General features: G+C 40.1%; 1 protein-coding gene across 4 annotated transcripts in view; it reads left to right on the top strand.

Moving 5' to 3' along the window:
* The window catches only part of PCGF3 (polycomb group ring finger 3), a 56,391-nt gene extending 38,767 nt beyond the window's left edge, over window positions 1-17,624 (top strand). For all 4 annotated transcript variants that reach the window (XM_074570107.1, XM_074570108.1, XM_074570109.1 and 1 more), the window contains 7 exons: window positions 962-1,058; window positions 3,807-3,862; window positions 4,835-4,945; window positions 5,431-5,519; window positions 6,768-6,905; window positions 8,813-8,893; window positions 10,691-17,624. In XM_074570107.1, coding sequence (XP_074426208.1) covers window positions 962-1,058; window positions 3,807-3,862; window positions 4,835-4,945; window positions 5,431-5,519; window positions 6,768-6,905; window positions 8,813-8,893; window positions 10,691-10,738 — 620 coding nt within the window. In that variant the 3' untranslated portion in view covers window positions 10,739-17,624. The remainder of the gene's footprint in view (window positions 1-961; window positions 1,059-3,806; window positions 3,863-4,834; window positions 4,946-5,430; window positions 5,520-6,767; window positions 6,906-8,812; window positions 8,894-10,690) is intronic.
* The last annotated feature ends 9,331 nt before the right edge of the window (window positions 17,625-26,955 follow it).

The raw sequence follows: 26,955 nt of genomic DNA, 5'->3' as shown, positions 1-26,955 counted from the left end.
TGGTTAAAGCGAATAGGCTTATTATCTTAATGGTATATAGTTCCTGTTATATCATCTGTGCAAGCTGAATGGTGCAAGCAGTATGATGTCGAGCTGCTAGAAATTGCTGTTCTAGTAAATTCCAGAGTGGAATTGTGTGTTGTATGCTTTACTAGGAAGACTCTGGCTAGGTACAGATGCCTTAATTCTATTGCATCAATTCGCTCTATCAAGAACATTACTGAAAGATTGTCCTGGTTTGAAGTAAAACAGAACCAGCTTTCTGTTCAGTAATTTTATTTCTTAGCCAGGCCTCTTCTAACTCTCTGAAATTAACAGCGTATGCAGAGAGGCCCTTGATTGTACTTATTGCTGTAACAACCAAGGTCAGCTAATTTTGTTGTTTGCCCAGTTGGAGGATTGGAAACGGAAAAGCATAGAGGGGTCCCACCTGCAGGCAGGAGCGGATGGGACAGGTGACCCAAAATTGACCAACAGGGGTATTCTATCCCATCTGCCCCACACTCACTATAAAAGCTGAGGGATCAAAGGGATCAGTGTTTCTGGAACCCAGTTCCCACCTGTCACTGAGCCCAGTCTGGCACTTCCCCAGTGCCTGATGTCATCGTGGGAGCTTAATATGGTTTTATATATACTGTATCTATTTAATTATTTTCCTTTTAATTTTATTATTAATATTTCATTAAAGTAGTTTAGTTTCTTCTAAACTTGTAAATCTCTGTATCTCTCCTCTCTGTGTATAAGAGGCTGGGGGGGGAGCATCTGTTGCCGGCCATTGGCCAATTTGGCCAAAACCACGACAAAAATGTTGGAAACTATTCTGCATGATTAGACATCACGCTTACAGGGTGTAAAAAATTAACTTTGTGTAAATTTTAGTAAGGTGCATTTCTGTGACAAACTCTTTTTTTTCATTCTGCTTCTTTTATTTCTTTATAACTATGAATGTCCTTGTTATCAGTCTGTAGAAGCTGCCTAGTGAAATATTTGGAGGAAAACAACACCTGTCCAACCTGTAGAATTGTTATACATCAGAGCCACCCATTACAGTATATTGGGTAAGTATGAAATCAAAAAGTGCAACAAGGTTCACTCCAGATTGTTTCAGCCTCTTTAATATAGTACAACTTTTCCTAAATTTTCCTACTTCCTTATCAGCATGTTAAACCTTTAAAAAGAAGGTTGAAGGTGATTAAGGAGACATAGGATCAAACTTTGCTATGAATTTGCAAATCCTTCACTTCTGTTAGCTTCTTTCAGACTTAAAAGCAAGCAAAGTGTGCGCTTTACTGTTTAATTTCTGTGTGAGTTTTAATGGGATTTAGTCATTCCTCATTTTGTGTTCTTGAGTCATAAAAGTTACATAAATGAAACATTTGTAGAAATTGTACTTTTACAAAACCCTCAAAATAATTAGTCTGTTGAACAGTGCTTTTCAGTGTCTGACAGAGTAATCAGAGAAATAACTGTCAGTATTATTGTTCAGTTAATCTTTCAAAGGTCTTTTTAGTTCGTAGGAACAGGTAAGAATATGGCAACAAAAATATTAGACAAGTATCTTTTAATCTCTAGAATGGAGCAATCTTATCCTTCATTCTATTTTGATCCCCACACAGACTGCTCTCACTTTCTGACCTAACATGAATGTAGTATTGTTCATCAGTTTCCTTTTTTTTAATATGTGTTTTTGGTGTTTTTTTTCTTCTTTCTTTTGTTTCCAGAAAAGACATTCCCTTTCTTTTCCTTCAGTGCTTTCCTTTAATTTTACTGATTTGTGGTATGTTTTGCTGATGGAAATCCATTGTGGCAGTGTGTTTGCATGAGCTGTTGCATATCAAGTAGTGTTTTGCCTACCTTTGTAAGAGTTTGCTTTCATTTCTGGCAGTTTCAATGTGCCTTTCTCAGTTTTCTAACAACTTCTGAAGCAATGCTTGTAGAAAATGAGTCTGGTTTGTCTTCACTTTTACTGAAAACTGTTGATGTTCTATATACATTTATATTGCTCAAGCTGATCCTGATTCAGGCGCCTGAAACTAGTTATACCATCTCTGCATTTGAAGAATAATAGTGTACACTGATAATACATTATATGATACACTGATAATTCCCTATATGAGTGTATACTTTGAAGGGACAAGTAGATGCCAATAGGCAAGAATGAATAAAAGACACTTAGAACTGTAGAATCATAGAATGGTTAGAGTCAGAAGGGACATTTGAGATCATCCATTTCCAATTCTTGCTGTAGGCAGGGACACCTTCTGCTAGACCAGGTTGCTCAAAGCCCCATCCAGCCTGGCCTCGAACAATTCCAGGGATGGGGAATCCACAACTTCCCTGGGCAGCCTCTTCCAGTGTCTCACCACCCCCAGAGTAAAGAATTTCTTCCGAATATCTAACCTAAATATATACTCTTTCAGTTTAAAACCATTACCCTTTATCCTATCCCTACACTCCTCAATAAAGAGTTCCTCTCCATCTTTCCTGTAGGCCCCCTTTAGGTACTGGAAGGCTGCTATAAGGTCTCCCCGGAGCCTTCTCTTCTCCAGGCTGAACAACCCCAACTCTCTCAGCCTGTCCTCATAGCAGAGGTGCTCCAGCCCTCTGATCATCTTTGTGGCCCTCCTCTGGAGTCACTCCAATAATTCCATGTCCTCCTTATGTTGGGGCCCCAGAGCTGGACACCGCACTCCAGGTAGAGCGGCAAAATCACTTCCCTTGACCTCAATCCATATTTGACATTTGAAAAGCCCAGCCTGTGCAAATGGGATTGCTACTAGTTGAAATGACATGAATTTAGAATTAAAGATACTTCGATTCTTCTTCTAGTGATACATTAAAAGATTGTAATGGTTGATTTTTAAATCTCTTGACTTGTCAACATTTATGTACATGTTCACTAGTCTCCGCTGCTGTGAAGTGCTCATGTCAGGTGATCAAAAGCCTGAAACTACTCTTGTAAGCCTCATCTCCTATTTAAGTCAGATTCAGGATTTTGTATTGCAAGCTCTGTTGGGGTAAGGACCTTGCAGCAGCTGAGGCAGACATTTGAAAAGTTTCTGATTTTACTTATCAATTGGAACTTAGGGTACTTTGTTTCTTAGGGTACTTGGGGAACTTTGTTTCTTTCAGACAGTGACTTATGTTAGACTAAAATGGAATTTTGTCTAGGTGAGCTGGAATTAGTTTAGAATCTTAATGAGTCCTACTGCTCCAGTTGCAGTGGGACTATTGCCCTTCTTTTACCTGAGCCACACTACCTATACAGGCTTCTGAGCTACATGATGTTGGTCACAGTTAAAATGTTGGCTTTTAAGAGGAAAGTAAAATTTTATTCTTGTGATCTTTTCCTGTGAACTGTTTTCTCGCATTTTTGGAAAAGCACAGTAAAGGTAACTAAGTGATCTAGAAATCTAAGAGATGAGTCTGTAGAGGTAAGAAACAGGCGATGCTTGATTCTTTTGTAATAAAAATGAGTTTACCTCAAAGTTGTCAAATTTTGACATTATTAATGACATGCTTGCTTTGATGTAGGAGGCCATGTTCCATGGGTCATCGTCTTCCTCATGTCCAGGACTATTCTCCTTCAAACTTCCATTGCGTTTCTGTGCTACCCTGTACTACTTCATAATTTGTTACGTGTTATTGTCCTCTCTTGTTTGATATAAATACTGATGGGAGAATTGAAATTATTCTTAGGTAAATTTGGAGATTTTACATGAATTTTGTCCTGGAACTTTTTAAAGAGAAATACTTTTAATCAAGATGATTGACCTAAAGTTTTTATTTCATTTTTTTCTTGCTAGTCATGATAGAACAATGCAAGATATTGTTTACAAACTTGTGCCAGGCCTCCAAGAAGGTAAGTGGTGGTATCACCTTTTTTAGAGATAGTTTTGCACATGTTTCCTTAACACTTGAGGGAAAAAAAAAAAAAGCTAAACTGGGAGGGGGTGGAACTGGTGAAAATACAATGGAAAACCATATTCCTTCATTTGTGTTATTCCTAGTGTTTAGGTTAATTTCATAACTGTACTAGCAGCAATTGGGGGTGGGAGCAATGGGAGGAAAGATGGGCTATTTCTTCAAAACGTATTATTATATAAAGCAGAATAGTAGTTTAGCTTTTGAATGGTGGCACACTGTAACTGTCACTTGTTCTTTTTAAACTGTGTACTTAAATCTGTTGTGCCAGCTTTCTAGAATTCTCAGAGGTAGATTGTAATGTAGAACAGCTTTTAGTTTCAGTGAAGTTTCTGCTACTGTGTAAGTCCTTTCTTAGCAGGTAACTTTCAATTTGGGTTTTTATAATCCTCTTTGAGACTGGATCTGTTGAACTAAAGAAGGACCTCATAGTAACTTCTCAGTAATTCTTGTCTTAATCTATGTTACAACATTAATTTAAATTGAGTATTTTTAATCCATTTAAACTGCAAACCCAGAACATTCTCAAACATCAATAAGATTAAATAGATTATTTAAAAATATTTCTAGCATATTGGAAATCAGAACTACAAATAAAAATTCAAAAACAATGGTTTGACTGAAATACCATGGGAGGGATTCAAAATAAGGTACAGTGTTTTAAATGCTATGTCATTCTAATAGACTGTTATAATAGTAGCTATATGGATGACTTTGCAGCATTCTAACTCTGAAAAATAAGATGAGGCATGACTTCATACAAGACCAGAGATAGAAGAGCAATAAATCATGGCAGTACCACTGTTTGTTGGCAAGCCTTTTTCACTTAAGAGGGAAGGGATTTGGAATAACTTCGTAAATATTGCATTAGAACTTTATTACAGGGATTAATATTTACAATTTTAAACAGCGGAAATGAAAAAGCAAAGAGAATTTTATCACAAACTGGGCATGGAAGTTCCAGGGGACATCAAAGGGGAGACTTGTTCTACAAAACAGCACCTAGATTCCCATCGAAATGGTAAATGGTCCTTTATTTATTCTGTCTTGGGAGGGTGATGGCTAGTACATTGATGAACAGACCTATTGGAGATACGTGCCTAGTTGGTTTATTACCATCACAATTGTTTTATAACACTGCACAATACAGTGCGAAGTGTAGGATTGTTGCTTCGTCCCTTATTTGTGCACAGCATCTTTCTGTTTAGCCAGTCCTAGCATATTACTCTTGGCAAAGGAGACCTCCATAGTAGTGCCTACATGGGGACTCTGTGAAGTTACCCAGCTTCTGGGCTGCTCGCAGTTGGACTGAAGGTTGTGCTCTGTATGTATTCCTCTCTTTCATCTGTGGGGCTGTTGGCAGCCAGTGTTGCCTGAGTAGATAAGCATAATTTGGGAAAAGCAAAGTTTGTTCTGTATTGCAGTCCTGAACCGTGCAGTTTAAATCATATTAGCATGACAAGCTGCTGCTCAGTGTTATCCCATGTATCTGGTTTTTTATCTAAGGTGAAACTAAACCAGATGAAAATGCAAACAAAGAAACTTCTGAGGAAAAACAGGAAGAAGATAATGACTACCACCGAAGTGACGAACAGGTGAGCTCATAAGGCATGTTTTAATTTTAGCTTTTATTTTAGCTTTAGTGCTTTGTTAAGCTAACAGAGAAGAAAAATAGCTATCTCAAAGTATTTTTTTCTGTCCTGTGACACAAACAAGATGCAGCATTGTCCAATGCTTTTGTGTAAGCATGAGTTTCACCTTTGGGTTTTGGCAGGAATGGAGAATACACTAAAGACATTTGCATGAAGATTTGATAGTTCTGACTGTTTATGAGTTTCCAGTGTATATATTTTCTCTCAAAATAAATTCAGGTTATGTGGCTTCCCTTCTGAAGGCATGTATCCTAGTGTTATTGTTATATTCTGAGCTGAATGCGTATCAATAATTGTGAATAAAACCTTTTACTCTTTTACTAACTTACTATTTGTTTTGTTTTAAACGTCTAATACTAAGACAGTGTTAGCCCTTGACCATAAAAGTAGTTTGAAGGCCAGGTAGTTCACCATTAAGTTTCAAACACAAAACACGTTTGAAAGTGAAACCTCCTTTTATGGTAAACAAGCCATCCCTTCTATGTTTTGCTGTTATGTGTGTCTGGAGCAAATTAAACTTGGATTAATTTTCTTTTCAACTGTAATGCAAGGGAACTTTCAAAGAGATTGTACCTAGCATTAGATCCTCTTGGTGCACAAAGTAAATCATCACAAAGACTAAGTAATGAAGAGCTGTATGAGAAAAGAAGTGAGAATTGAAGAACAGAAGTTAGAGGGACTTTTTGGGAGATAATTCTTAGAATTTTAAAAATTTGTTATGCCATTTGTATCCATTCTTTCTAAACTTTAAATTCTCATTTAAACGTATGTTAAAATTCTGTTTTAAACTGGATTTAGCAGTTGCATTAAAAGCAAGAAGTTATGTTAGAAGCAATCATTAAAAATTGGCAATAGTGTTCTTAGTGTTTATCTTACTCTACCTTTTGACATAGGATCCTCTTGAGCTATTGGCAGCTGTGAATTTGGACTGGAGCAGCCTTGTTCCAACATAAAAAAAATTTTTCTTAAACTTCTTTGTTGAGATCTGTTTTGGTTGCAGTAATGCTTATCACTAAACTGACAAGATGTTAGAATTTCTTTTTTAATAGGTCTACAGGCGTTTGAGTTTAAGGAATACTGGTACTGTACTTCTTTCACTTTGATGTATTAATAAAGACTGCATATGGAATACATAATAAGGACTGCAGATAATTGTTCCAGCCAACCCTGACAGCTTGCTTTTTCTTGAAGGTAAGCATCTGCTTGGAATGCAATAGCAGCAAATTGCGTGGATTGAAACGGAAATGGATTCGCTGCTCAGCACAAGCAACAGTCTTGCATCTAAAGAAATTCATTGCCAAAAAGCTTAACCTTTCTTCTTTTAATGAGGTAATATTTTAATTTTTTAAAATTATTTTGCAGATATAAATACCTTATGAAAAGTGTGGGATTGTTCCTTTGCAAATGAATGTCTTTTCTAGCTATTTTCTTGTCCTTTCTTGGGTCTACACAGGACTTGTCACTTAGTTTGCAGTGCATCTTTTCATGTCCGTGTATAAATAGTTGACCCAAAAGCCTTGGTTATGTGCTTCCACATGTGTTGAAATGGACCCTGGCAACGTGCTTTGTTTGTCAGCTTGCAGTCAGGTATACCCCACCCTTTCAGAGATTTCACACTCCTTGGAGGGGACAGGCAGCAACAAACGCTACTGAAGCCCAGATTAAGAGAAAGCATCACAAATATTTTGTTCCTTTGTGTGCTCTCAGTGAAGCTCAACCTAAAGTTGCTGCCTACCATGAGGAGGGTGTTATCAGATACGTACTTTTCACTTCCTTTGCAGGGAATACTTGGAATCGTGGGAAGAATTTATGATGAAAGGTACACAAAGAAAGGCAATTCTTTGCACTTCTCCAAATTCAGATTTGAAATTAACAGTGGCGAACCTATGAATGCAGCCTCTGTTTACCACTTTGGTGGGTTTCTATTGCAGTCTCCAGACACCTATTCACTGAATCTCATTTACATTTGTCATGCAAATCAAATCATCTGCTTTCCAGTCCAATGTGGCAACACCTTTCTGCTCAAACTTTTCAACAGTCAATTTACGTTTGTATCACTGTTCCTTCCTAGCTTCTGTACACTTCAAACCAACAGACTGTCTTATCATTGGAGTATGTCCCCAAATTCTGCTCTGTATCTCCTGTCATGTCCTCAGCTGGCTTGGAAGTCGTTGACCCCTGGCAGTAGCCCAGCAGCAACATAGCTACCATCACTGTTTGAAAGGGGTTGTGTGTGTGTTTGTGTGTGTTTAATCCCTCCATTCCACTGTGCCAGTCTGTGACTTAACAACCTTCTTGGCTTTTACCGAAGGAACAAACTTCCAGGAGTACTGTTCATTCTTTTGCTATCCCGCCCTATCTTCTTAAGTGTACATAAATTGTGGTGTAATAAGTGTACTGGATGTAATCAGTGTAATGGGTACAGTTAGTAGAAGGATTTAAACTTGTGGGCACTTAGTTGATTGCCGTAGAGTGTTGCAGGTTTGAGTTATTGCCAATTAGATAAGCCATGAAAGTGGGCTGTGTGTCCATTCAGGCCTTTCTGGGTTGTGTGCTAAAACGTTGTTAATATAAGCCACTTGGTGGAACTTTCTGTTGTCATGCATGTTCCGTCTTTTAGTTCATGTTCAGCTGTTGTAGTTCTGCTGATTAGTAGTCATATGATCCTCATGTTTTTATGTTTATATCCTCACTGTTTATAATACCAAGATCTTTCAGCACTGAGATAAGAAAGTAAAAATAGCTATTGAGTATGTGCAAAAAACCCCATAAATATAGTATATGAGGAAGGTGGCAGACAGGTTTTTTTAAAAAAATGTATAATTGTAGCAGAAAGACACCTGGCTGGTGTTAAGTAAAAAAAATTCATAGTATAGTAAATAGCATAGCTATCTTTGTCACTTGTGAGTTGTTTTGCTTTGATTGTTTTATTGGGCCTTTTTAAAAACATGTAAAGCTTTCAGGAAAGGGCATTAATACTGCTTGGGAAGATAAACAGCTAAGTCCAGTTCATGCAATATTTCCTAGGTAGGCACAGACATGGTCTTTCAGCACTTTATATTGAGAAAGTACCTTTTCTTTCCTGGTACTATTTTTGTCTGCAGAGCAACTGCAAGATGAACGGTTCCTGTGTCTTCAGAGAAAAGAAATATTGTCAGACATTTGTAGTATTATCTGAAATATGTTGTATCGTGTACTGTGTCCCACTAAATTAACTGTCGTCTTTGTTTTGTCAGCTGGACATATTATGCAACGAAGAGATTCTTGGCAAGGATCACACGCTCAAGTTTGTAGTTGTTACTAGATGGAGATTTAAGGTATGACACAGCGATTCCAAGTAAATCATGAAGTGTCCAAATAAAATGTTCATAAAATTGGCATCATTTGGAACTATACTGCAGTAACTGCAAACTCGATAAAAAGATACTTTGATAAATAGCTAATACAGCATCCTTAAGCATCAAGTATTAATTTTGTTTCCAAGGAAATGAAGGACAGGTCCATTAAGTATTAATTGCAAGGAAAAAGGGAACACTGCATCAATTGTCAAATTGATATTAAGTCTAGCAAAGGAAGTAGAAGACACAAGAAAGTATTTTAGCTATTTCAGGTAAAACTGGTTTTAATCCATGTGGGTGAGAAATTGATTGTGATGCAGAAAAGGCAGAAATTTTCAACGTAGTTCTCTTCTGTAGCTCAAGAAAGATTTTTTACCTCTAAAGGAGAGGCAATAATTGCAATGCTTCTCTGCCTTAGTTAAGGAAACTTGTATCGGCATTTAGTAAGCATAAACAAGGCTTGCTAAAAATGTCGTAGTACATCTTTGACTTGCTTATTGTGGTTTATTTAAACAACTTCCTTGAAACTCAGTAGTAAACAGTGGGCCATTCATTCTGACTACTATCATATTAGTAATGGCAGCTCAAGTGAAGTGGGTGTAAGAATTAATTGCAAAATCAAACATTTAGGAGAAAAGTCACACCTACAGAGTCAGTGTATGTGTATCTGGGGATATTTGAACTAGGAGTTAGTGATTGTAATGGACAAGCAACACAGTCCAAGCTTACAGTGTACACTGAGGTAGAAACACTTGATGGCTTTGGCTTGCATGTCTAGAAGAGGTGCAGGTAGCAGTAGGGAAGCGTTTTACTGTCTGTGTAGAAAAATAATTCACTTGCATAAGAGTCACAGGATAGAAGTTTATGTGCAGTCTTTGAAATGCAGAGAGGTTATGAGTGGAATCCTACCGGAATCTGTTTTGTATGATGTTCCTGAATGACCTGGAAAGGGATTAGAGTGCAGTGCAGTAACAGTGCACTGACAACATTGTGGTTACTTAGGATAGTGAAGACAGATTGATCAGAAGGAACTGAAGCAAGCCTTTACAGTTCTGACTACAGGTGATTAATGAACACCTTAAGTTCGATGTAGGTAAATATAAAAGGACACAAAGCAAATGTTAGGGATTTGTATGGGCAGGGGGAAAGAGAACCAAACGAGCATCAAATCGATGTGCATCTGTACAAGTGTACTATTCACCTTTATCATGGAAATTTATGCAATTGTGAATCACATGGAAAAGGGAACTGTAAACTGCTCAAGTGAAAGAGGTGGGGGATGTAAAATGAAACTAGGAGGTGTGAGATTTAGAACAAAGAAGAGCGAGCAATTCTTTACATGAGACACAGAACTCCTTGGTGCAGGATGTTGTGGATGTTAGAAGTTCACTTATCCATAAAAAGGCAATGAGTACATTTATAGAAGGGGAATCAAGTGGGAGCTGTTAAATATGAAGTACCACATCCTCTTATGCTGCTTTTTTGACATCTGCATTTCTCCCTTACTGGGAGTGGGTTTTCCAAGTTAAACAGATCTGGTAGAACTGATCTTAAGTTGATCAGCTCCTGAGAGAAAAGGGAAAGGATTTTTCATCTCTTGTTGGAGTTTCACAGGTGAAATTGCATCTTATCTTTGCCTTGGTGAAATTTTGGCAGATCACATAGTTACTCTGATAGTACATTTTATGCTTTAGTTTACCTAACAAAAGTTTTGCCTACTGAACAGTTTTAGTTCTGGTTTTGTTTCTTAACTTACCTGATGTTTCTGTCTTGCAGAAAGCACCTCTACTGCTACATTACAGACCCAAAATGGACTTGCTGTAGAACTTTATTGTCCTTCTGGACAGAGTTTTTTGCAGAGACTATCATCTGGCACCTTCTTAGTGCATCACTAATTACATGACACAAACCAGCCGAATAATTTTGGAAGACTGTAGGGCTTTCATAGTGGACTGTCCTTCTGAGTATTTCTTCTAGGGATGTGCTGCCTAGATTTCTGGACAGAAAATATTTATACTTTTTTTGTATGGAAGAAAGAAGTCGCAACTCAACAAGACACTACCAGCACTAAGTTTACAGATACTGAAAACACTTCACAGTTCCATATATCTTAGCCTGATTTATCTCTTACAGTTACACAGAAATAAGTTAGAATGTTGTGGGGTGATTTAAAAATGTTACTTTTGACACCAAGTTGCATTTAGTTAGTTCTCACATTCTGAATCTTTAAAAACTATATTTTTGCAAATTGTTACTGTCTTATATAGTATGCCTGATTGCATTGGCTTTATTCAAGTTACTCTGTAGAGCATTGAACGTACCTAATGATATAGTGACTGGTGATAATTTATTATGCTGCATTGAAAACTTCTGAAAATCTGGGAAACCAATAAGTTTGTCATTTTTGCTCAATTACTGCTCTCCCTCACTTTGTGTTTTAGTAGTTTTGCTACTCCCCTATGCATGTAGATTTGGTAAGATTAATAGAAATCATTTAATTTTATTTTAATGTGCCCTGATGCTGTGCTGTGGCATAAATTGCACCACATAATGGCAAATACTCATAAGTGCTAGATTTGTGAACTTTTTAAAAAATAAACATTTCTTATGTAGTTGTGGCTTGCAGAAATCAGTTTTTAATGTGGAGAGAATTTGCTCTCACTAGCTATTGAAACACTGTCCTTGGGCAACTTTCAGTGATATTGCACAGTTTTCATTTCTCTGATTAAAAATTACTCAGATCATTATGTGCAGCTTTATATTTCCTTCACCTGTTTTCTTATGAAACCATAACATTTTCTTTAGCGCAATTCCTAGCTGTCTTGAGGGAGGAGGCAGGGGGGGATTATTTTAGCACCTTCTTGCCTTAACTGATAATTTTGCTTGCATCAGCTGTAATGGATGCAAGGTAATACACGTGCGTTGTATGTATGTGTGCATACATCTAGACACACATATAACTATATGTGTTTTTGAATGCACCCACACTAGCACTTAGCAGGGTTCACTGCACTTTTTATAAGGCTTTTTGAAATAGTTGGCTTTTTAACAACAGTAGTTGAAAGTGATTTCTGCAAGCTGTATACAGAATAGCACATATAGTATGACTGTGAGAGTATTTGTCTGGCGTGGGTGTCAAGTCATTGAAAACAGGCTATGACATATTACTGGCAGCTGAAAATAGTTAACCTTCTAATTTTTGGAAGAGTTTTCCAGTCAGCTGAAAATGCTAGTTGCTGTTCTTCTTATTAAACCCTGTTATTTTTTGATGAATTGTCTTTGGATAAGAAAAAAAGTTTGCCTGTAACTGCCCTGCTTCGTCTAACTGTGCTCCTTCCCCTCTTCTGCTATAGAGTTTTACTTGTTACTCGATAATAGGAAGCTGATACTACAAGAGATTTATACAAGCGTTTTAAATCCTCTTCCTCTTCTTGAGTTTTCAAAGCACCACATTCCTCAGCGTGTGTCCCAAAATTTCCTTCTTTGGAGTCTCCAGCCCTCTGTTCTCAGCTCTGCTGCTGCAGAAGTGATGCTCCAACTTGGGTTTACCTTTGAAAAGAGGGTTCCAGTCACAGGTGTGAACGGGGAGGAAATCAAAAAGTATGGCAGCAGAGAATGAAAGGGAGCCTACTGAGCTGTGGAGGTGGAAAGGAAAGCCACACAAAGGCCAAAAATTGCTGCTGTCCTTGCAGATGAGGTCATAAGATAGCTGCATTTGTATGTTTGGGTTAGGTAGAACTCCACATCAGGACTGGATGGCTGGGTTTGCATGGGAGGGGGGTGTGTGTGTCTGTGCATGCATGCATATGAGCAATGGAATCAAACTTGGCTCTGTTTTTCTCATGCTGTTTGTAGACTCAAATATATGTATTTTAGGGGTTTTTTTTCTGTCTTTAACATTACTTGAACTGGCAGAAAACAACAAATGAGATCATGGGTCTACCATTCTTATGATTTTTTTTCATGAAACGGCAAATGCAGATGGTATGGATGTGTACACAAACTGACATACTGGGCCTTTCTGGAGCTGCATATGTGGTTGTTGCTGTCTTAGTGTAAATAAGGGACTGGCTCTAGCCACTGAGGCACTGCAAATATGAACAGTGCTATTATGTGTCCACCCTCTGTGCACCCTGAGTATACAGACACTGGCTGTACCTGATGTAGACATTAAGGCTGCCAGACAGCATTCTGATTAATCACCTTAATCAGGGTATAAATATACATTTAAAAAAAAAAAGTGAGATCTGTCTACCTCAGAGTGTGTGTACTGCAGAAACTTTTTGTACGACTAGATGTTGATGCAGTGCTGTTAAAGGACATTGGGATATTAGTACTTTCCTGTGTACTTGTGCATTTGAGAAATGAGTTATGAACAAGCAAATCCAGAAGCCTTTCAAATCTATCTCTTGCTACAGTAAGAGTAGCAATCTACAATCTACAGTACAGAACATATATTTATAAGTTTATAACCATCTTTAGAATCACTTGAATTTGTTATGGTGCTATCAATATATTGAAAACTCTGTTTATACCTATATGGTTACATAAAATCACAACAGTATTAATGCATACAGCTGGGTTTTTTGCTCATAATTGTATATATCTGCTTTTGCAATGTCCTTATCTGATAAAACCTCACCAGTAAAAAGGAAGAAAAAACCTCAACCAAATACAAAACCACCCAGTTATTTTTCTAAATCACAGGTCACAACATCTTCACTACAGAAACTGTTTCCCTCAGAAGGGATGTCTGAACCATACATTTATTGCCTTTAGCCTTACTAAAAGACTGCAATGCAATTGAATTGAGGTGAGAGGCAGATTTTCTTTGAGTCACAGCCTTGTTTCACTTCTGTGAAGCTTAAGAGACAGTTAATTTATATCAAGATTATATTGGGTAAAATAACGCTGTTACTGTTCAAAGTTGGACTAAAAGTTGGACTCAGCATAGATATCTCTTGGTTCTAGTGAGATCATGTTAGTTTACTTTGACTTTCGTGAAGATGCTGTTACTGTGAAGTAGTTTTCACAATTACTTAAGCTGGTAAATAATTGCAGTGAAGAACTATCTTGTTATCCTCATTATCCTCAGCAGCAATGAGACTGATGAATCACCCAGGCTCAGAGTCTCATTAAATATAGTTTCATTAAAATAGAGAATTCAGATAGAATATATAATATTGAATTTAAATAAGATTTGGGGTTTTAAATTTTAACTTTATAAAATTATTTATTCTATTTTAAGCTTTCTGTCTTATTTTACCATCGAAGTATTTTTGGTTTCAGTGCTCCAGCTTTATTTACGGGCATATAAAATGAAATTGTAAGATGTTTTTACAAGCTTCTTCCTTTTACATTGAGTTTGAGTAGCTTTTATTTGTATGTTTTCGTTTGTACGGATAAAGAGCATTACTTATGCTTTTGTGCAATAGGTTTGAAACATGCATTTATTAGGCATATTTTTAAATTGTAAATGTAGCGTCTGCTTACCGTTAAATTTAAAAGGAATCTAGATGGCTTTTCTCACTTGTTCAAATGGGTGTTTATTTGGGGCTGTTATTTGGGGGGGTTGTTTTTTGATTTATTCTTTTTCTTTTTTTTATTTTAAGAGTGAAGTGTGGGATTTAAATTTGTGTACAAGAACTATCTGTCAGCAATATTTTAAAATAAATGATCTTGCAAGAAACCTTAATGTGAATTGTGGAAGCAATGGGCAAGACTTGCAGCCTATCTGAAAATTTTTTGTGCCATTGTTATGTCTGGTATATTTGTGTACCATCAAACCTGGGAATATTTATTTTTAATGGTTGTGCAATAGTGTACACAACACTATCACTTGTGGGGATATGGAATCATAAAAAATATCAGACTACAACTATGATGGTGCTATTTTTTTCCAATAGGCTATGAGCCTTTGAAAGCTTATCTGGCTCTTATTGTCTTTATAACAACACAGTCCTAGGAGATTCATTGCATTTTTTTCTACTGGATGATAAATATAACCATACAACTAGCCTATTTTACAGCATTATGCATCTTACTGTTGAGCTAAATATAATAGGAAAAAGCCAACCTGTACATCAGCAAGATGATTCTTAATAAGTATTTAAAAAGCATTTTGTACAGAACAATCAAGTTTCTGTATTTCCTCAGGTAATTACTTCGTTTTGGTTGTTTCACTGGAAATGTTAATGCAACCTACACTTCAGTTAGTCTGCCTAAAGTTGATAACAGGGCAAAAAATTGTCCCATACACTAGAATCTCTATGTAAGATGTAATTAACTGTAACTAACATGTTGAGATCCATTGTTGAAGTAAAAAGTTGCAGAGAGAACAACGTTAAGGAACATATAACAATGCTTCAGTCTCTGCTTTAATCAAAAATTGCCATCAGTGCAAACTCTTTCTAGGAGCTTGCGTCTTGTGGGCAAGTCAACAGTAATGTTTTACTGTGGAGTTATGCTTTATTTATATAGAAGTTAAAGCTCTGGTCCTGCTATTTGATCCATGTTCGATAATCCTTAGGGCTTCCGGGAAATCTTTCAAAGCCACAATGACCTGTCTGGATCCTAGTGGTAGGGTAAGAACTAAACGTCCAGTTCTATAAACACTATGAACAATGAACTGAACCTCACTAATCTGGAAACACACATAAACCAACGGGACCATTCATGCAAAGGGTTAGGTGTGGCTGAAGGAAGGAGCCCTGATTTCTGAATACTGATGTTCCACTATTTTTTTTTAAATATTTTTATTTGAAAGTCAAAGCATTGGTTTAATGCAATCTTGAATTCAAATTACTTATCGGGACAAAAGGAGAGTTTGTTCTTTCCTTCTGCAACAAGATTATTTTACAGTTAAGGGACAATAAGCCAGTGCAACCACTAAGCCTCTATCCTCGTATGTGGCATAATAAAGATTCTGGAACTGTCACAGTGTAAAACCATATTTTTGGCTTAGCTTCATTTGAAAGTTTACAATTTTTTATGCTTTGTGTTGCTGTGTAATTTTTGTACTATTGGTGGCTAGTTTTGTCTGAATAAGCCTTTTGGGATTATTGCTTAATGTTTTGATTTTATGATAGTGAAGCTTGTATCCAGTGTTTTGCCAATTAATATTATATGCTTGTTAATAAAAGCAGAGAAACTAACTGAAATACTGTCAGGCTGGAAGTTATTGTACCATTTTTCCCCAAGAAGATAAGGAGCTAGCCGCCATAATGTCATAGCACTGAACACACACAGCATGACCGAAACAGTCGTGGTGTAGCATTGCATTGTCATAATCAGCCTTTTACTCAAAACACAAGTGTGGCCCAAAGTATTGTTCCACTGCACGGAATGGCAAGATTTCTGTGGCAAGTAACTGCCAGTTAAGAAACTAAATAGCTTCAGCTACAGACAGGAGAAACGCAGTTTCCCTCATTTCTTCATGCGTCCCGATAGAAAAGAACTGACGCGACCTGTTTGTGTTATTTTCAGTCTTACCCTTAACTGGTGATGTTGATGCACAGGGGACAACTGCAGCATTTTGCAACACAGTCACTTAGACCCATGCCAAACTGAAAAACATATCTACACACATTCTGATTTTGTGTTATGTTACTTTGGTAAGCTGATGGGGGGGGAACAAAGTCTCTTACTTATAGGAAGCATTGATTAATGAACTGAATATGTTTTGCCTTCAAAAAAAATGGTATTTTATGGTTATTGGCAAACATTGGTTCCTGCCCTCTTTGTAACTTCAGGAGATTTTTTCCTTTAAGATCCTTGAGATGTATTTTAATACCTGAACAGATCAAAGGTATGGGGGAATTTTTAGGTAATTGAAGTGCCTAGTTGAGATAATACAGTAAAACTGCAAAGCGGATGCTACAATAGTTGATTTTCTTGCAGTATTTACATGCAGTAATGCAAATTTATCGCTTGTGAACTGCTCTGTACATACTGAGAGGGCAGGAAGGGCTTTTATTCCTGCTATTGGCTTGTTAGGAACTGCCAAGTCAGTGAAGTCAGGTGTTTATTCATACACATATTTCTTATTTGCACTGATGGTACCCACGTATAATTGTCCTGCGGAAGCCGGGCATTTGCCATTTACTAGCTTCATTTAAATACCAGCATGAGAGACTTACTGCAGAAAGGTCCCTTTGCCTCCGTATAGTCACTTAAAAGTGAATAAATGTTGTCACCAATTGAGCAAGTGTTACATTGGTAAATTTTCCATGCTCTCATTAATGGTTCTAGCGCTTCCCTAAACTTTGTACCACTGGTTGCTTCCATCTATCTGTGAACTAACCAGTGATGGGCCTGGCTCAGCCTGCTTCTTTCCTTCTTGCATTTTCAGCAGCTATTACAGGAGCCTAGAGAAAATGTGCTCAAATAGAGGGGTTCTGTTTCATGGGAGTGTGATTACAGATTTTCTGACCTCCGTAAATGCTGGAGTAGTTAAGAGATGACAGAAGCTTTCTTCTCCTCTGCAAGCAGAAGTACGTAGTCACTTGGTGCTGTACACAAGTTGTGGTCTCTTTAATTGGCACATACATCATGAAGAAATTGCTCAGGTTTGCAGGAGGAACGACTTACGTGTATACCTCACTTCAGGAATGATTAAAGCATCACCATCAGCATCTTGTTGTGGATGTGACCTTTGAAATGGTTGTGGCAAAAATTGTTTTGTATTGTTCCATGTAAAATACACTTGTAGAAATTCAGACCGTTCTCTGCCTTTGATTTGGACAGAAGAAATAACTTCTTTGATGTTTTATCTTTTATTACCATTACTTTATGTTAGTTTGAAATGAATCATTTAAAACTAGACTGCAAAACCTAAACAACAGAAATATGTGATGAAACTGAACTAACTCCCCTCATTGCCTGAACATGTTGCTAATCTAATAACTAAGAGCAAAACCAATTCCAGTTTGACTGAAATCCCCAAAATGCCCAACAAGAAATTGTGCTAATAGTTGTGTTAGCTAGCCCTGAAAGCATAAATCGGCCATGCAGCTAGTAGGAGCCAACTGTGTTTTTTCCCCCAGAGGTAATTAAACATGACAAAGCTCTAACTGGTATTTCTTGCTTTATATGTAACTGATATTTTCTGGTGCCACCGATTGAGTATTCTGCTATAAAAACCAGTACTTACAAGTGGAATATCTCTCTTTTGTGCATTAACTTCCTTGGGGTGCCCTTGAGGTTGGAGCAGTCAGAAAAAGTAATCCATACTAATTGAATATGTAAATTTAAGATAAATGCAGCTGTTTAAACGCTGGTGTAGACATTGTCACTCCAAATTAAACTGATCTCAGCTCAGTTAAGCTTAGTTCAGTACCACGTCTGAATTGCATCTTTATGAAAAAAGTCCCTGGGTGTCTTTAACTTCTAACAGGTGCCTCATTTAGCTTTTTCTTTTCTCGAATATTTTTTTTCTTCAAGCTTCCTTTTGGTTAGCTTTTCAGTGAGAAACTCAAGCAGTGAACTTCTCCTTTTTCTCCTTAGTGGAGAAAAAAAAATTCACAAGAGTACTCTGAGAGATTCAGTATTAAAAATAAAATGTGGGCCACAACAATCTAAACAGTCTTTCACATGACTGTATTCTTGGACTTGTGCTGTCACTGTGTAGAGGTGTTGTATTGATGGATTTGAGTTAGGCATGTTTACGCTTTCTATGTTGTGTGTAATGATTGTATGTTGGTGTATCCAAGCATACACCATACCTGTGAAAACAAGAACAGAACAAAAATCCAAGCAACTGGCTTCAGTAGGAAGGCTGACGGGGTGATTTCCATGAGGGAATGCAGCCTTGCTGCTTGTTTTCCGCCTCTGCCTATAGCATGTAATTGTTCCTTCACACACACGGGGGAAGGGAAGCTGCATTTTCATTAAAGTCTTTAAGGCCGTTCACTTATTTTCTCCTTTGATGCAAAGCTCACTGTCCCTTGCCCGAATTTTGACTCCTCCATTCAAGACACTACAAAGCATTTGATTATGGATTCTCTAAGGCTGCACCATATGAAGATCTCCATTGCTGTCGTGAAAAATGCTGACTGCTGAAGCAGCAAATAGTGCCTCTGCTTCTGGGCTCTTCCGCTGGTTCTCAGGAGGCTGCAGAGCAAAAATTCTGCTTCGGTGTAATTCATAATACACTGTATTCTCTAAATGCTTTTGATTTCCCACTTAAGCAATGTCTTTGTAACCCGCTGCAGTGGATTATAGCAGCATTACTTGGATTATTATTTTAAATGTGTTTTGCTGATTTCTGGGAGTGCCTTGAAACAGACTGGTAGTACAGTGGTGAACATGGATGTCAAGTAGAACGTATGCCCTGGTCCTGCCTTCACATCCTTTGGAAAAGATTCCTTTCTCTGCTTCATTTCAGCCTAATGGTCTACAGCTGCAACATCTGAGACCTGATGGTTTCGACTGTTCCCTCTGCTCAGCTTTGAGGCTGTCTCTGGATTTTATTGCAGTAGTGTGCATTGCTTGAAAATGGTGATAATGCTGGTTTGAACCAAAGACACTGAGTAGTTGTTTCTGGACCCTGTCCCATTGGCATCTCAACAGATCTTGTGTGTCCTGACTTGAGAGACAACTGACTTCTCATTCTGGAGAAACGGTCTCCTCTTCCCTCTCCCTGGAAAACAAGCAGTCCCAAGTCTGCATGTATTTTTATATGACAGGGACTGCTTCACCATTGCTTTCTTCAAGAGCTTTCTGAATTAGAGGATCCTCATGTTCAGACAAGGTTTACATAGTTCTACTCTGGTTCACAAAGTCTTATAGGAACTTTGCTAGTTTTAGCCAGAATGGTGGAGGTTAAATAAGTGAAGAGTTGCTAGCAGGGGAGTTTGGGTTCTGTGATGGGCAACTGTGATATATATCACATTGCCCTGCAGAAATTTCACAGTTCTGAGATACTAGATGGCGCCTTTCTTCAGCATTTTCCATAGCTGACTGGCATCTCAGTATCATTGGCCAGATCTCTGAGGTCCTCCTTAGCAAAGTGTGCTTTCAACTTGCCTTGGGCCTTCTCCTCCTGCTTCCTTCTTGGCTTTGATGGGTTGACTGGATTTGTCTCTGGTGAGGTAGCTCTTCTTGCTGGGTATGAGAAGGCCTCATCAACTTTCTTCATCTTTCCCTGGTCACTTACCCTGATCCATGGTCTTTTTGATGTTGCGGTCTTAGCACGTGGACGTTTATTAGAGGTGACAGTCTTGTGGTGAAGCTGTTCTAGATCCAGTGACAGGGTCACCAGCACTTCTGCTGTGTACTTTCAAGTGAATTCACCTGTCTGTCTTTTTCAGGCTTCTTGAATGTTATAGCACATGAGAAACTCTTACAAGCAGCCGGTTTGGGTTGGGGGTCTTGGGACTGCAGTCTTGCTCCCTCATTGTGAGGTATGGCAGCAAAGTGCCCTTCTCCACTTTTCCACAGGCAGCTGCTCGTTCAGGCTCTGAGGTGTGAAAATATTACTACATCTGTAGGGAAACCTCTTTCTGTGCTGGTTCCATCTGCCCCTCTACCTCCTGGTGCAAGTGGAGGCATCTGCTGAGCTCATCCCTGCCATCACCTTAGCAGTATCCTAGACCCAAGCTACAGTCAAGGAGGCAGAAGAGTATGACCCGCTTTCTGCTTCAGCAGGGTCTTCCCTGTCACCAGGCTCTCGCCTTCAGGGCCTTCTTGTGCAGGAAGCTCTAGTGAGCTGTAACTGGTTCTACGCTTGACTTTCCTGCTGCTTCACTCACTCCACCTAGAGGAGGGAAAAAGGAAACGGTTCTGCTGCTGTCTGCTCCGCAAAGCAGCTTCCTGCTCCTGCGAGATGACAAGTCCAGCTGCAGGTATACACACAGCCTAGATATCTGAGCTGTGCATCCTGGTGATGTTTTGAAGGGGGCAAGGTGACAACCATATCTGAACTTGTCCTTCTCTTTGTCAAAAGAGTAGTAGGCTTAAAGGTTGAGACCAGCGAGCTCCTTTGCCAGACCTAACGTGCACCAGCGCTCTTGATGCTGTTTTGGGGTGAAGAAAGCTGTACAAGTTGCTAGTCCAGTGCTCCCCGCACTGGGCATGGTGATGTAATTTTGCAAACATATCCACCCCCATTTATGATTCACAGGATGGCATTGGGGAGAGAACATGTGAAACATGGCTGCAAAGCAGGCCTGCCTGTAGGTCTATCATGGTTATGCGACCAGGAAATAAGAAGAGACGAGAGGAGACAGGGTGAGAGGAAAAGGAGCTAGATATCTGGGAGACTGAATGAAGCTGAAATTACTAATGAGGCTAACGGACCAGGTGAACATGAGTCTGGCCGCACGTTTTGCTTTCTTAGAGTTGATGACTGCAACTGGAAATCTCTGTCTGGTATGCTCTCTGTATTGTCTTGAGCAATAGAAGCTGTACTTTTCCCTGGAACTGACATGGTCTGAATGGCAGGCACAGCTGTAAACAAAGTCTTTCTGTGTTCAGGAGAACAGGTTCCAACTGTTGGCAAAGCTGCTGTGTATTCCTTGTTTACTATTGAAACGGAGCACGTACTGGAGCATTAACTGGGAGCAGTGCAGGCCCTTTTAAACTTTGTCATGCTAGGCAAAATAGCAAAGCCAAGGAAACAACAGCAGCTGCTGGAAAAGCTGAGTTTGACTGCTGGGTGTTTAACAGTGCCTGGGTTAAGTTAAATCAGAGTTGCATAAGCCATGCATTCACATGGGCATGCTTAGAGAGAAAAATAGGGAAACGAGAGAACTTCTGTATGAAGCACAGCTAAGCAGTTCAGCTTTCTCCTTCGCGCTGGGAGACGGAGGTGCTTGGCGCAGTGGCTCTTGGCATGGGAAGTGCTGGTGCCCTGCTGTGACGGGGATGCCCAACACTGCAGAGGGGATGTGAGATGCAGAGGCATCTTAAGCACAAACGTGTGTTTCTGGCACAGCGCAGCAATCACCCGGTGCATGGCTGGTCTCTGGGGTGCATCTGTCCTTGCTGGCCAGAACACCGGCATGTTCCTGTAGATTTTGATTGCTAGGGGTGAAGTTTAATCTGCTTCTGTGACTGTCCCAGGGAAAACAGACATCTTCCTAGCACAGGTGCCAGCTGTCATGCAATGCCTGGTTAGAGCAGGGTCAGGCATCCAAGTGTGTGTCTTTGCTTCAGCCACTGCCTGGCTTCAAGGCAAAGATCTCCCTGGTCACACTGGAGTGCAACCTGCAGGCTTGTGCCGCCAAGCAGCAGCTCCGCTCAATTTCCCCAAGGGCAGTGGGGAATAAGCATCCTGCTGCTGAACAGATGCTGAATGAATACGTCTTGTGGGATTCTGAGTAGCTGTGGGACAGAGGATGGCCCATACAACTGACTGCTATAAGTGATAGGGTGTTTGGGAAGAAGAGGCAGTGAGGTGCAGGAAAGCTAGTCATGATCAGTTTTGTTTGTACAAATTGCGTACATAGGTACTGATGATGGTACAAATTATGTACAGTCATCTGTTTTTTGTGATTGGAATTGAGAGCAGAGGCTGGTTTTTTTACTTACGAACTTTATCGACAGTTCACAAAAAGAAGTTGCAACTGTGTGTAGACTAACAGACTGGAAAATACGAAATATAATTATTGTGGCTGTGGATCTGAAAGGACAGCCACTGTTACGCAATTAATATTAGTCTCAGTTCCTGCATTCAAAGTCATCATAGGTTTAGACCATGTTCAGGGTCCTTGCTCATTCCACCTTTTATAAGCCTTCTTAGTCTTGGAATCCAGAAATGGGTCTGCTTATTTTAGAACTGGATTTTCATGCCTTAGCTGCAATTTTTCTTTCTTTATCTATCAAAGAACACTTTGTCTGGATTTCTCGTGTCTCCTTCTGTTTTGCTTTAGGGAATCTTGTAACACACAATGGCAGCTCCTTTACAATGTTGGTATTTTTTTTTTGTCTGGTTCATTCAGGAATTATTAATGCTAGACAGGACAGTCTTGGACCGCTCAGATGACAAAAAACCCCACCACCCTGGGAGCACGTAGTTGGACCAAGGCATGGTGGATTTCTAATCTGAACTGCAGCATGGAAGCAGTTATATATTTCTTTATAACTGTTGAGTCTAGGCATCTGCAGAGAAGTGGATGGGGTGGGCAGTGTCTGCGGATAATCTGATGCATTCTAGTGACAGTTAATTTTGTCCCACGTACGCTGGGTTGTATGCTAATACATCTTTTCACCATAATAATTGTAATTCAGGAAGCCTCTTGGTTTTGTCCTCCACCATGCTTAAGCCCAGCTTTTTGCTTAACAGGCAGGAATGCTGATCTATATGAGCTATTGGCTTCCCTTGATGATCATGCATCTGTTTTTTCTCTTACTTTGCAAAGGGTTTCTATTCCAAAACTGTGTTCCTTGCCAGCTGGTGATCCATTGGCAGCTTGCTTTAGAACAGCAAAAGACATCCATACTATGTCGCAAAAGAACCAGATGCTGAACGGCACTCTGCTCACAAAAGTGTGTTTGTTTTCAATGTTGCTTCCATGTAGCACAGCCAGATTTCAGTCGCAGTGAAGCTTGTTGAATACTGTCAGCTTCCTCTGTCTGTCAATACTGCAGAAAAGCTGTCTTTAGATGCCTTTCTTTAACTTCCACATTCAGTCCTGCTTTGGGGTTAGTCACTGTTTACCCTCATCTTTCTTAATCTGCCCCTAAATTAACCAGTGCAGTCCAACATACAAAGCTGTACCCAATTCCCAGAACTCTGTTCCAAGGGAAGAGGTTGTGGTCTGACAGCACCAAGTGAGATGCATATGCTTGACAGAGCAGAAAGTGGATGAAGTCACGGATTTTAGTTTGCTTTGTTAGTCAATGAACAGATTTACAGTATTGGTGTTGAGGGATCTAAGGAAGAGCAAAGTTTTGAGAAACACAGGCTCTTCTATCTAGAAGCCAAAGACGAAACAAAAGCTCAGAACTGGCAACGGTAACAAAAGGTGCAGAATGGACATGCTTGTGTATGTCTGTGTGTGCTGGGGCCTCTGAACTTCACATATAGTCATTCACAGGAAAATTTAATTGGTACAAGGTGGGTCCCTCCAACAGCTGGACTCAGACTCCCGGTCCGCCCAGTAGCTGGCCCCTGGATCTCAGTCTCCCCCGTTGCTCTCGCTTGGACAGACATGCCTTTGAGGCCACAGCTCCACTTCAGTTGCTCATACAGTTGCTCATCGCGCACACACAGCTGGCCAGGACTCCCCTGGTCCCACAGATGACCCCTCTGTGGTCTCACTCCTAGACACACACAGGCACTCTCATGCAGGGAGATGGCCCTTGCAGACCCACTCAACCCCTTGTCCTGGGCCACTTCTATTGACCATCTTGTGGGGCTTGACCTTCGCTAGTTCTCACACACTCACTCGCACAGCCATGCTTGCTGCAGCTGCCGGCACACCATGCCCTCCAGCCCATGGTCTGACTTGCAGTTGCTGTCACTCAGGCCCCCGTGGAGACACATGCACACAGAAGAGAACCCCCCACCCAGGAAGGCATTAGAAAGGAATTCACTATGAAGACAGGACAGGTGCTGATCTTCCGCAGGGGATGGTTAGACATCGTTACTGACGAGTCAACTATTTTACACAAAACTGGACCTTTTAATCCCATTACTCCTCTTTTTTCCTATGTTTTTTTCCTCCCCAAATCACCTAAGCCTCCCCCTTTTCCTGCCTTCGGTTCCTCCCTTGAACATCACATAATGAGTCCTGTGCAATCCAAAACTGCTTTTCCCCTGCATCCCGTAGTATGTCCCACAGCACTACACAGCAAACCCCCTCAGACACCTGATCTGGAGAGCTGCTCCTCGTGACTCATCATGGTAGGTATCACACCTGGACATTGGGCTGATGGTTCTCCTGGGACAGCCCTGGAAGGGACTGGACAAGGCTCCCCAGGAGTCCTTCATTTGCCTGCCACTGTGCCCCTGTGTTCCTCTGGGCTTGTGGACATGGGCCTTTTGTGGTCTGGTGGCTCCTATGGTGGGCCTGGGAGCAGCTCAACAGCGTACTGTTTGCCCCCTGCCAGTGTCTTTCTGTGCACCTTTGTGGTTGTGTGTATGAGCTAAAGCTATAAGCACGTAACCTAACAATGATGTGTTAGGCGAAGTGACATGCAAAGACTGAGGTGCGAGGTCCGGCCCATGTGTCAGTGTCAGGGTCTTGCCAGTCTTGCGCAATGTGCATCTGACATAAGAGGCATCTTCCTGACACAGTAGAATACTGGTGGAGTATAAGATGGGCTGTATTAGCAGGTCTCACAAGGGGTGTGCAAGCACGGCAGAGTTGCATGGGATCTTGTGGTCCCACAGGTTGCTTATTTGTCCCACTAGACCTAGCTTAGAGAATGCCATCTTGCTCAAGGCTCCCTGGGACAGCTGTGATATGATTGAAATGCTCAAATGACGGTGTCAAATGCCAAACTATAATGTTTAACTACAGTACAAAAAAACCCTCTCCATTCCTGTTCCTTTGCTCCTACTGCCATCCACCAGCTTATTTATTTTTAAGGAGCAGTAATTCAAATGAAATGTCTACTAATGAGTTCCTTTGCCTGCAGGCATCCATAGGACTTGGATGGATGAATCCATACATCCAACAGCAAGTAAATATCCTCCAAGGGGTATTTGCTTGGCTCTGTTCAGAATGAAATAGAGATGAAAAAAAAATCCTCCTGGTGCAAAAGTGATTCAGTTTTGCTGTTGTGCACATACAGAATAGCAGGAGAGGAGAGATGGTTGCAGGCCTCGCCCACTTCTCACGTTGGAAAGATCAGACAGGATGCTCACTGCTGCCAAGTCATACTCACGTGGATGATGATGAAGCACGTTCTCAGCTCAGCTTCATGTGTGGCAGTCAGACTTGGTGGTTATTCTGCAGAGGTGATGTCTGCCAACATGGGATTAACCACCTGTCACACATCTTTGTGTTTTGTGAACAAGGCACTTGCCTGGCTTGTATCTGAGGACAATCAGCTAGGTGACCACAGACAGGAAGCGCCAGAGCCAGGGATGGAGCCCATTTCCTTTGTCAATTGGACAATTACTTTACTGTCACCATTTGTCATGGTGCTAGGAACACACCACCACCTGTTTTTTTGTGCTGCCTGATGCCATTTTGAATAAACTATCGTCTTGTTTTGCACCTGTGACCCTGACGCTTATAAATTTGGCAGAGAAGTGAGGTCTGGGCAGGGAGGCGCTGCGTCACAAACATGCTGCTGGCCCTATGGGAACATGTATTTTGTCTAACGGCTCAAGCACCACCAAGTTCCCTCAGCTTTAGTATTGTTTTTATCACTAATCCTTAAATCAAGTAGCTTTTTTTCCCCCCGCTTAAAAAAGTTATTTATTTTGGAACTAGATTATGAGATTTCCAAGACATTTTGAATGAACTCTGTTTAAAGCCCCCACCTACTTTGCAGGGAATGGGAAGTACACCACTTTTTTACTTCTTTTTGTTCACACAAGAGAATGAAACTCTCCTGGGCATGCCTGTGTTAAATACTTCCTGTGAAATAATTTGGCAGGGTGCCTGCCTGCTTTTGAGGTCCTGAAGCACTTTGAAGAAATCTATTTGCCGTCACCTAAATGCAATTCTTCTTTCTTGCAAGGCAAGAAAAGCCTTGGAGAGAAAGCTGTGGATAATGCTTCATAACGGCAAGGCTGTGTGCGGGACACTGGGCACTGGAACACAGCTGCTCAGAGGAGCTCACAGCTGAGTAAACTGCCTGGTGGCGGGACGAGGGGTGCTGTTTCTCGGTTTACCTGGCACTTCCTTCTGTGGTGCATTTCTGTGGCATTCAGGTTTTAGGGTATTAATGGCTTTTCTGGTTCCAGTCTCGATTGGCATGCAACATTTCTTTTTAGCTCCTCAGGAACCTGTAGATTAAATTTATTTCCACCTATCACAGACTAGTCAGTGTTAAAGATTCTTTCCCCCAAACAAGTGACTGTTGTAGTTTTCCAAATACTCCATCAGTGTTTCCCTCGGTCTCACTGAGGAGGCCTGTTGATG

This window comes from Larus michahellis, chromosome Z (assembly GCF_964199755.1).
Source record: "Larus michahellis chromosome Z, bLarMic1.1, whole genome shotgun sequence".
NCBI lineage: Eukaryota > Metazoa > Chordata > Aves > Charadriiformes > Laridae > Larus > Larus michahellis.
Note: the sequence above shows the minus strand (reverse complement) of the source record. Positions and strands in the feature narration are given on the sequence as shown.